We start from the raw sequence: 12030 nt of genomic DNA on the forward strand, positions 1-12030 counted from the left end.
CTGGGTCAGTGGACAGTCCAGTTCAGGAGTCTCCGCCAGTCGGGTTTTATAGCCTTTTAGATGCCAATGAGCCTTCCTAGATGTGCCGAGACGACAGCCGTATGCCGCACTAAATTACAGCGAGTCCTGCCCAGCTCCTCCATCTGACTGCCAGACATCTTCACAGAGAAAGCCTAACGCAGTTATTGCTCACAATGTCATATTAGTGAAGCTGCTGAGTTCAAAAGCCGGCGAGAAAAAAGCGCCCTCAAAAGCCTCCTTCATACTTGTGGCTGGCTTAGATTGTAAATGGATTTTGGAGTGGGGAACACTTTCTCCTTTGGTGTCTCCAGACAATGAAGAAAAAGTTCTGGAACATCTGTGGGAAGCCAGATGGAGCCCTGTTTTATACAATGTGAAAACCTGTGGGAGCATTTGTATTCAGACAAAGTGTTAGCGGATGCTAACTCTCCTCGTAGTGTTCCTTTTAAAAAGCAGATAGTTTAGCTAAAAATCTCATTTCTAAAATGTCTTCTAATTGTAGCTTCATTAGTCAAGACAGGTTTGGTGTCTGAGGTTTGTTTTTGTAGTTCTATAGCTATGATGCTAATGTAGCTAGCTAACTAATGCCTGAAGCATTACAAGTACATTACTTAATTACTGTACTTTTAAATATTTCAGGCAATACAGTACTAGTGAAAAGTCTGGACATACCTCTTCTCAATCAATTTGTTATCTTTCATTTTATTATTTTGTTAATGTAAATTTAATATTAAAGGCTATAATTAAAGCTATACTTCTAGATTCTTCTAAATACCACATTTAGCTTTGAGGACAGATTTGCACACTCTTAGTATTTTTATCTCAGTGTCTTTCCTGACGGAGAGTCACCTGGAATAGTTTTCTCAGCATCTTGAAGGAGTTGCTGGAGGTGCTGAACAATTGTTGCTGATTTTCCTTCACACTGTGATGCTCCAGCTCATCCCAAACCACCATCTCAGTTAATCAGGTTTATGTCATACATCTCCCTTTAATTTTTTTGATATCTTCTATATTGTTTACAAAGAAGAAAATAAATTAAGTAAGAGATAAAGAAAAACATTAATTGATAATATGTTTCCAAAATTTTGATTGTATGCGTCTCTGAGGTGAGACTCAAATGATTCAACCTAGTCACAGATATGTGGATTTTGTGGGAAGTAAAAAAAGAAATAAAAACTTCAGATGCAATTGAATTATACATTATTATTTGATATCTTTCCATTGATTACCAGTTGCCATGTTGGAAATTGCATATATGCCACAAGTCAGTCAGTTTGTACTGCTTTGAAAATTTAAAGTGTCCGACCTCAGAGGGTCCCAAAGAGGGTCTTGCTTTGATACTTCTTGGTGGAAAACTATTTTTTCTAATAAAACCAACACCAACTAAATGCTTATTTTTTATGTATAAAAGTGTGTGCATGTCTATAAGATTAAATCTAGAGCATACATGCACAATGAACCAAGCTAACGTATACTAACTGACATCCAATCACAGCAAAAAATGTAAAAAGCCAACTTCAGACACCTCAAACTCACTGACTAAGTGCTGACTAAACTTGGAGTAAGGGATTTATGGCTGAGCTATCACCTTTAAACATAGCCCTCGGCCAGCAGTATTTGCGTGTGTTTTTGGAGATTGCATTCTAACCCAATGTCCTTCTGATTAAAAGCAGGTTGCCTTTGGTTCCAAGTTGTCCCTTTCCGCTCTGCGGAGTAGCTCACTTTTATACCCTCTGCCTCACGCTCTGAACCTTTGAAGTGGAGGGCTATTTTTAAGTCATGAACTTTATGGCTGTAGACAATGTCTGTTGTTGGCTTTGAGAGCTCAGCAAAATGTGGGTTCATTAAAAAGAACAACACTTTGGAAGCTAAGTTATTACAGCTGAATGGGAGATTGGGTAACTTCAGAAAAAAACATCAGTAAGCATTGTTCTTTTTAAAGTGCAATCTAGAGTATCATATGGTGTGCTGCTGCAGTCTAACTCTAAAATTGTTGTAATGTCTAAAGAGAAAATGCTATCCTTGCTGATTTTTAAAGATTTTGTACCAAATCATTGTTTAATAATTCTATTAATACGTTAATCAAAAATATTTGACACAACAGCTGCCAGATTCACATTGGGTAAAAAAGTAAGGTGCTCATTTTATGGTTTACCTGTAGATGTACATGGTGAGTCAAAAGTTTCAGGACACCCTTTTACTTCAGAACAACAAATGGAGGATTTCAAGATGGCGGCCATGTTCCGGGCACCCATCCCTCACCCATTACTTACTGGAGTATTCTCATTCGTCATTTTAACTTTCGTTTAGTTTCCTTTTCATTTCTGATATAAAAGAATATTCTGTGACTTTTGACTTACACTATACTTATACTACAATATACTGCAGGTTTATAGTAAAGGTCTATAGCCCGTCTGTACCTCTGCACCGTTCATCAATGACCATAGAACCATAGAACCATAGAACCTTCATAGAACCACTGCTGACCAGATATATATCTGGTTGATGAATCACTTTTTTCAGCACATTTGGGCTGCTCAAATAGTAGTGGCATCAGAACCCATCAGTGGTAGTGTATGGAGTCTCTTTGTACTAGATTAGCTGGGGTCACATTGTCTGATTTACAGTAATTTCTGATTTAATTATTCTTTTTATTTTATTATTAGACACTGTTTTACTGTATGATGTGAGTATCAGGTGTCCGGCATCGAAATGCTTAAACTATTGCAATAATTGCAAAATTCTCTTTGCTATAATACTATTAATACCACTATTATTCTCCTTAATATAATAAATCTTACTAATCAGTAACATAATGCAAAACAATGCAAACTGTTTAAGTTATTCCTAAGTAAGAGCAGTGAGTTAAAAATGCTGGAGCCACTGGTGGTTCTGTAGAGTTTAAAAGGTTAGGCCTGTTGGTGTGGTTTGGTTAAAGCCAAAGAGCCTTATATCTGTTTTGTGTGCCAGGTTTTGCTCATAAATAGAGTTTGAATCCCATTGATGCTGGAGCCAATGACAGTCAGTAAATCTTTTTTTGTTGTTGTTTTTTTGCTGATACTGATAAAATTATTGGTGGTGACTATAAGCCATTGCTGTTGCTGATATTGTCTGTTACTTTTCTACACAGTAGATGGGGGTTGGTGATAAACTGTGCAGTAGCAGATGGCTCTGTAATTGTAATTTATTCTGAATATTTTTTTCCAGTGATTAGATTCCTTTCAGTTCTTTATTTGTTACCTTCATAACTCTCATTGCTTTTCCTGTTCAGTATGGACCGGAAGAGGATGGGTTTCCTTTTTGAGTCTTGGTTCCTCTGTCTGGTTCTTCCTCATGCTCTTAGGAAGTCTTTCCTGCTGCTCTTAAGCGTGACCGTCTCATTAGGGGACCTAATAACAGGCCTGCGTTTCTACAGCCGATCTGCAGTAGTATTTCTGATCAAATGGCCAGTTGCACTGGTTTTACTTACAGAGTGGGGACATTGGGGACATTGCATATGTTAAGGATGTTCATAGTGTAGAGAGAGAAACATATGTTGTGTTGGTGTGTTGCATAAGTGATCTATTAGTCAGAAGGCCATGCGGGATTTGCAGCCTGAACATTTGTTGCGTTGTTTCTATCCCCGGATGGAGGGCAGAGGTTTAAAACATGCCTGCCAACACACACACACACATACAGACACACACACCACACACAGGGTTGAGAGATGTGTTTAGTTTGGCTGGGCTGATTTGCATTGCCACAGGGCTCCACAAACCCCAGCTCCAACCTCAGGCTAGTCCTGCTCGAGCTGACCATGTTTGTTTTGGTTTTGTCTGCAGCTGAATGGAGGAAAGAAGGGGTTAGGACCGGGGTGGTGTAATATATCCTTCTTTAGACTCTGCTTTTCCCTCCTGGCACAGCAGAATTATAGTTTCATCTGTTTACTCCTGGCTGAAGGGAGGAAACATTGCACTTGTTGTTTTAATGCAGTGTTAGTTCGACCCGCGTGTTTTGATGACAAGGATCGAGTTTTGAAAGGACATTAAAGTATCATTAGGAAAGGCGACCCGACTAACTCTCTGCAGTGCGATGCTGTTGGCATCCGCTGCTCATTGTGTGTATCCCCTGCAGTGAGTTTCCAAAGCTTTATTGGATTATTCTTGACATACTCTAAGGGAGGCGTTATCTGTAAAGTGAGTGTTAGTTTTGCTCTCTGTGGTGTGTCGTCTTGTCAGTAAATGCTGTTTGAAGACTGAGTTTGCGTTTATACTGGCTGATGCAATGATCTTCCCAACTGTTAGGTTTTTAAGAAGCTAAAATTTCAGAAAAAAAAAACACTTGGGGTGAAAGAAAACATTGATTCTTAAGAAACAGTTTACATACAAAAGTTGTGGCAGAGGATTTTTTTTTGCTGCTGTTGTTGTGTTTTAACTCCCACCAATAGATAACAGTGCTATACTCTACCTTCAGTCATTAGACTCTTCCACTCCACATAATATAATTTTTTTATTATTCCATGACAGTGTGTCTAAAATATTGTTTTTTAATATTAAATTAAGAGTAAAAAGCACTGAATCTCATAAACCAAAATAATAAGGCTGAATTATATTTGCATATCAGTAAACATGTGTTGGCTTAAGGAATGTGTGCGTTAGATACTCTCTAGGACTTTTATCTCAGCAGAAGCAGCACTTAATTTTATCATCTTCTCTTTGTCTTTCTTATTTCTCTCTTTTACATCTCTATAGGATGTACTAAGTTGGGTGTCATTACATCTTCAATTCCTGTATCTGTCCTTTCACAAAACATGTGATTGCAATTTCATTACATTTCATAAAAATCTAAAGTAGCCATAGCATTCATTTAATAATAATAAAAAAAAAAAACATTATATATTTTAGAAACGCTGTACTCACTTAAAACCTGCTAAACTATCCAGAACCTAAAAAACTCAATGAATGTTTTGGAAAGTTAAATAGTCATTTGACTAGTTTACATAGGTGGAAAACATTGTGCATATGCTTGTATCTATGTTAAACTTCTTTCAATAAAAAAAAGCAAAAAAACCCATTTGTGCTATAACGTGTAATATTGGTACTGCTGTGCTGCGGTTGTAGGCACCAGGCCGTAGGCCTCTGCATGCCTCTGAGTTAAAATAGGAGAGCTTCGGTTACAGTGCATTACTGGCTGATAACGGCACTTATAGAAAGCCTCTTAGCCAATCACATTGCAGGGTCAGAACTAACTGTGGTAAAATTAATCGTAATTGACCTAAATATGTTTAAATGTGTTTAAACATAAATCTGGTGTGTGTGTGTCTACAGTGAATTTGTGGCCTGGCTGATGGAGATCGGAGAGACCGATAATCCAGAAGAAGGAGTTCATCTGGGTCAGGCTCTGCTGGAGAACGGCATCATCCACCACGGTCAGTTCCTCAACCCTGTCCTTCAGTGCTGTCTTTATTCATTACGCTAAAGTGATTTGACCTTCACTGGCTGTGGCCTTTGCTGTTTGATCAATTAGGTTGACTGTCCACTTTATTAGAAACACTGACCTTGTCCTTTCTCTCACTGGACATTGTAGGAGCTCCACCTACCCTAATACTCCATTATACAGTGCCCTCCATAATTATTGGCACCCCTGGTTAAGATGTGTTCTTTAGCTTCTCATAAATTGAGTTTTGTTCAAAATAATATAGGACCACGATGGAAAAAAAGAGTAAAATACAACCTTTAACTCAAGTGAATTTATTCAGTAGGAAAAAAATCCCACATTAAGAAATAATTATTTAACATCAAATCATGTGTGCCACAATTATTAGCACCCCTGATGTTAATACTTTGTACAACCCCCTTTTGCCAACAAAACAGCACCTAATCTTCTCCTGTAATGTTTCACAAGATGGGAGAATACAGAAAGAGGGATCTTTGACCATTCCTCTTTGCACATTCTCTCTAAATCATCCAACGACCTGGGTCCTCTCCTCTGCACTCTCCTCTTCAGCTCACCCCACAGGTTTTCAATGGGGTTGAGGTCTGGGGACTGAGATGGCCATGGGAGGAGCTTGATTCTGTGTGCGGTGAACCATTTCTGTGTAGATTTGGCCACATGTTTAGGGTCATTATCTTGCTGAAAGACCCAGTGACGACCCATCTTCAGCTTTCGGGCAGAAGCCACCAGATTTTGTTTTAAAATGTCCTGGTATTTTAGAGCATTCATGATGCCATGCACCCTAACAAGGTTCCCAGGGCCTTTAGAAGAGAAACAGGCCCACAGCATCACTGATCCCCCGCCGTATTTCACAGTGGGCATGAGGTGCTTTTCTGCATACTCAGCTCTTGTGTTACGCCAGACCCACTTAGAGCATTTGTTGCCAAAAAGCTCTATCTTTGTTTCATCTTACCAAAGCACACGGTCCCAGTTGAAGTCCCAGTACCGCTTAGCAAACTCCAAACGTTTGCGTTTATGATTGTGAGTGAGAAATGGTTTCTTCCGTGCATGCCTCCCAAACAGCTTGTTGGCATGTAGATAGCGCCTGATGGTTGTTTTGGAGACTTTGTGACCCCAAGAAGCTACCATTTGTTGCAATTTTGTAACAGTGAGCTTTGGAGATCTTTTTATTTCTCTTATCTTCCTCCTCACTGTGCGTGGTGGCAAAATAAACTTGCGTCCTCGTCCAGGCTTGTTTACCACTGTTCCAGTTGTTTTAAACTTCTTAATAATTCCTCTGACAGTAGATATGGACAGGTGTAGGCGAGTAGCGATTTTCTTGTAGCCATTGCCTGACTTGTGAAGGTCAACACACATCTGCCTCACTTGAATGGTATGTTCCTTTGTCTTTCCCATGTTGAAGATAAATGGCCTCTGTGTCACGTCATATTTATACCCCAGGGAAACAGGAAGTTGTGAATTACTAATTAAATGTTCCTACATACTCTGATCAACTTCGTAAACTACTGTAGAAGTGACAGAAATACTTTTATTAAATTTATTTCCTAAGAATTGTTAGGGGTGCCAATAATTGTGGAACAGGTGATTTTATGAAGAATAATTATTTCTTAGTCAGGGATTTTATTTCCCCCTTAAAATTTACTTGAGTTAAAGGTTGGACTTTACTTTTTTTCCCATCGTGGTCCTATATTATTTTGAACAAAACTCAATTTATGAGAAGCTAAAGAACACATCTTAACCAGGGGTGCCAATAATTATGGAGGGCACTGTATATATAGTAGGTGTACAATTACAGGCTGTAGCTGTATCTGTTTCTGCACAATTTATCAGCCACCTCTTCCTCATTAGTATTTGGTCAGTTTCTCACCATGGGACCTTGGGGGTGGACCATTCTCAGCACAGCAGTAACACAGATAGTGATACACATGATAGGCTGTGTGTGTGTGTGTGGCACTGGTCTAATTAAATCAGCCACAGCAGGGTTGCTGGTGTTTTTAAACACACCAGTATTACTGCAAGGTGTAAGAAACCCAAAGCACAAATTCTGTCGTGAACTCTGTGGTTAAAAACTGACCACAGATGAAGGACCAGAGGATGGATAAAACACACCATCCATTAGCAGATGGTGCAACAAGGTAGGGGGTTCTAATAAAGTGGCCAATGAATACTGTATATACACCCTCATCTAGTCTTGTTTGCAGATTTAGCTTATTTTCACCATATAGAATTGGTCAGTTACTTATTTGTTCTTGTCCATAGCTGTTTATTCAGCAGTTTCTGCTTTATACAAATCTCAGCACAACCAAATTGCACTATTATGATGTGATCCGAATGGTATCACTCTTGAGCCCAAAAGCAGATGTCTCTTTGATTTTCCTGTTTACTTAAATCAGAGTAAATATTCAGTGCTTCTTTATTATTGGCGAGTTAATGGCTACCCAGAGGCCTTCCATTACTTTGTCATGTGTGTGTGCAGCTCAGTCAGCCTCTGCTAAATCTATTCACATGCCGTTTTTTCCCGCCTGGCTGGCCCAGGGCCAAAACTTTACTAAATCACCTCCCACTTTGCAGCTTCCTAACTGAGAAATGAATTTCTCCCTGTGCACTCACTCCCTCACTCACAGCAGTTCGTCTTAGTGACTGTTCACAGAGGAAGGTCGGATCTGCTGAGTGAGAAACTGTGGGATTATTCTTTATAAACGTGTTCATATGAGTTGCATATGGAGCTGCAGAGCACTTAAAGCCATTGGGTTCTATTAAAGCTCTACTTTAGCTCCTGAAATGTATTTGCACAAGGCTTTTGTCACAACTGTTGCTGTCATGTTCTGTGATGAATAAATAATAATAAATAATAAAATAAGATTTATTTAAATAAACAAGAGCAAACAAAAATGAGGCGCTCCGTCAGACAAAGGCTCTGCAACTATGATCGGAAGATCGCTGGTTCGAATGCCGGTCATGCAGCTTGCCATCAGCAGCCGGAACCCTGAGAGAGCACAATTGGCCTTGCTCTCTCTGGGTAGGCAGATGGCAAACTTTTCCTCCATTACTCCTAGGGTGATGTCAATCAGCACAAGGCATCTGTGAGCTAATGTATTGGAACCAGCATCAGTAGCTATCCAAAAAGAGGCAGTGGCAAACTTTGCATGTGTCGGAGGAGTAGGGGCATTACTAGTGACAGGGAGAGTCCTTAATAAGTGGGTTGGGTAATTAGTCTTGTAAATTGGGGAGGAAATGGGATAAAATGAAAAAAAAATTAAACTGAAATCAAATGGGTATATGCAAAATAAATAAACAGGACTAGAAAAACTAAATTTCAAAGTCAAGACCAAAGAAAACTAGACTAAGAAAACTTGACTAAATGAACATGGCTTAAGAAAACAAATAATAAACAGAAAAGAAGCACGGAAACATAAAAGACCTGAAATCACGAAACGACTCGAGAAGGAACACTCATAAAGGGACTTATATACGCGCTAAGGGGAAGGAACACCTGGGACCGATAACAAGGGGGTGTGGTAACTAACCAGACATGAGGGAAAACAAATGACAGGGCGGGGCTAAGGAGTGGACAAGGCAGTAACACAGGGCCATGTGCTTCAAGAGCACATGAGGTAGGAAAACAAAAAAAGCTGAAAAGCAGGACAGGAATTGTTCAACCAAAAAATAAATTTACACTGTTTTAAGATCTGACTTGACATTCCTTGGGTCTGGCTTGACAGGTTTGCCGCTTTAGTTTTGCACTAGAGCTGCAAGGCTGCAAGATACACCATGGTGCAGGTTCCCAGACAGGGATTAATTCTAGACTTGGACTAAACAACATTTTACATAGATATTTTCCATTAAAAGGAAATTGTAATATGTTACTAGAATTAATGCCAGTCCAGGAAGCAAAACGCTAGGTTATAATGTTTGTTGACACCCCTTCTAATGAATGCATTATTCAGCTAATTCAAGTTGCTGACACAGATGTGCACCTATTTACAATATGCCTAATGCCAGGCATGGACTAGAGGGGTTAAAGCCCCCCAGGGGCACTGTTCTCTGGAATAATGCTGCTCCATCCAATACATTTTGGATTGAGGTTAGGTGGTGATCATCCAACATCCTGATCTCACTAATTCTATTGTTGCTGAATGTAGTCAAATCGTCAGACCTCGATGCTGGAGGATTTATACCCCTCTAGCTCATGTCTGGCATTACTCATGGTACTTATAATTTCAGGTTTATCTTTTGCTCAAGAGAGTCCTGTCTGTGTACGTTTGCAAATCTGTGTCAGCAATGGATGGAATGCAAGCATTAGGATTTATTGTTCTCTTCACAATTTTATATACAGTATTTTACCTATGGATCAAAGAGGTTAAGGGTCTTGCTCAGGGGCCAAGCAGTGGCAGCTTAATAGAAAATGGAACGGGACCCGTAACTCAGTGCTCTTAGCCATAAAACCCTCACAATCCAATTTAAGATAACTTAAATTAAGATTAGCCTTTGTGCAAGAAGGTCAGGTCATGTGTTTTGTTTTGTGTTTCTCTAGAGCCTTCTACACAATCTTATGGCACTTGAATGCATAATGCAATTAAAAACCACCACTAAATTCAGCAAAGTCCAAATAATAATACATTCTGAAATTACATTAAAAGACTTTAAGAGGTCTACTGAATTTTTTTTACTAAAATTGTTGTTTTGATATCATAATTTGAACCTGTTTGGGTGCATTAGATAATATAATTTGACATAGATTGCACCTGACATTGCATGTCCTACGATGTGACGCTTGTGCATGTGCATATATTGTGGTGGTGATACTTTAAGGAAAAAGACATTTGAGATTCAACCGTATATATCCTATGTGTATCATTTGATGCTCATCCTCATTCTCTTGTCTTGCTCTTCCTCTCTCTCCGCAGTCACAGATAAGCACCAGTTTAAGCCTGAGCCGGTGCTGTACCGGTTCCGCTTTGACGACGGCACGTACCATCCTCGCAGCGACATGCAGGATGTCATCTCCAAGGTAACTAAAGCACCTCACAAATCCTTTCTCCTCAAGTGTTTATGATCTTCCATCCAGAACATAATTTATCGGCCCCTCTGCCCCATCTATCATTGGTCAGTTTCTGTCTGCAGAGCTGTTACTGACCAGATATCATGTGGGTGGTGGGCCGTGCTTTGCGCAGCAGAAAGCTGACATGGTTCTGGGTTGGGAGTGTGTGTGGGGTGAGTGCTGTGAGTGCACTGGGCACAGCAGTGTTTCTGGGGTTTTTACAGAGTTGAAAGCAAGTCCTACTATTCACAAACTTTCCTGTCAAGTGCAGTTCTGTGGTCAGAAACTGACCCCTGATGAAGGATTAGGGCACAGCTAACACAAGCACATCCTAACCTTTCTCTCTCTGTTTCTCCAACTCTCTATCCCTCAGGGTGTTAGGCTGTTCTGTCGGCTCCACAGCCTCTTCACGCCAGTGATCAGGTAAAGCTCCAGTGTTTCAGTTCTGCCTCATTAAAGCTGTCTGTCTGTGCATCAGCTCGGGGAACTGCAGCAGAGCTCCTGCTGCTTTCCTTCCTCTCTAAATACACCTGATAAGTGCCCCCCTTACCCCCGATGTAGCCAGTCAAGCAAGACATGTTTTGGTGTCTGAAGGTTGCTTCTTTGCTTTAGCACACAGACTGTAAGGCTATTAGGCTCACAGAATAAGACTTTTTCTCATCCCCACGTTTAAGCACCTTATGCAGTCATGTGGTCACCATGTCATCCATATGTAAAATGTGCTTGTGCTTGCTTTATGTTGAACATTTATGAAAAGAATGCACTTATTTTCCAAAAGATGTTTATAAATAGGGACTGAAGATATTTGCAAGGATTATCTAATGAAACATACGCCTGTAGGACATGCCTACACACAAGATTTGTGAACATGTTACACATTGTCATTATAAACTACAAAATGACTTGCAAATTCTGAAAGGGACTATTATCCTTGCATGACTATTTCTGTCTTTATATAGATGCTGAAAACACTACAGTAACCTACAGAATATGTATGTAGTGTCTTCTGTATTGAATGAGCATTTAGTAGGAACTGAGAGTGAGCGTGTGAAATAGCTACAGCAGTCCAATTTCAAAACCCGAGCTCACTCGGTTTGCCAAGTTGAGGAGGCTGAATCTACGCATTCCACTGCAAGACGAATTCCGTAACTTTTACCATGGAAAGCAACAAAGCTAATGAATACGTTTGGAGTGTTTTTATTGTTTGCACGTTATGAACCGGCTCATGTGAGCTTTATGCGTAGTTAGTGAACCCAGTTTTATGCACCGCTAGCTGCATTAGCCTAAGCCAAGACTATTATACCTAAGAAATCCCACTGCTCCAAAAACACACACCCCAGAGATAGAGTTATTTCTTTACAGGTCCTAGTAATGTAGTGCTTAGTTCAGCAGATGACAGTAGCTACTCAAAACATAAAAAGTAACAGTAATGAGTGCCACTGATATTTGTAATCATAAATATCAATTATTTTAACATGCAGTCAACCAGTTCTTTCAAATAAAGACTTTCTTGAGAGAAAATAAATGGAATTAGA

The 12030-nt window shown here is 39.7% G+C and overlaps 1 protein-coding gene across 2 annotated transcripts in view; it reads left to right on the forward strand.

Moving 5' to 3' along the window:
* The window catches only part of prex2 (phosphatidylinositol-3,4,5-trisphosphate-dependent Rac exchange factor 2), a 224903-nt gene that overhangs the window by 80506 nt on the left and 132367 nt on the right, over positions 1 to 12030 (forward strand). For both annotated transcript variants that reach the window (XM_049485814.1, XM_022685605.2), the window contains 3 exons: positions 5328 to 5428; positions 10362 to 10465; positions 10869 to 10918. In XM_049485814.1, the coding sequence (XP_049341771.1) occupies positions 5328 to 5428; positions 10362 to 10465; positions 10869 to 10918 (255 nt within the window). The remainder of the gene's footprint in view (positions 1 to 5327; positions 5429 to 10361; positions 10466 to 10868; positions 10919 to 12030) is intronic.

Source organism: Astyanax mexicanus, chromosome 1 (genome assembly GCF_023375975.1).
Source record: "Astyanax mexicanus isolate ESR-SI-001 chromosome 1, AstMex3_surface, whole genome shotgun sequence".
In the NCBI taxonomy this organism is placed as follows: domain Eukaryota; kingdom Metazoa; phylum Chordata; class Actinopteri; order Characiformes; family Acestrorhamphidae; genus Astyanax; species Astyanax mexicanus.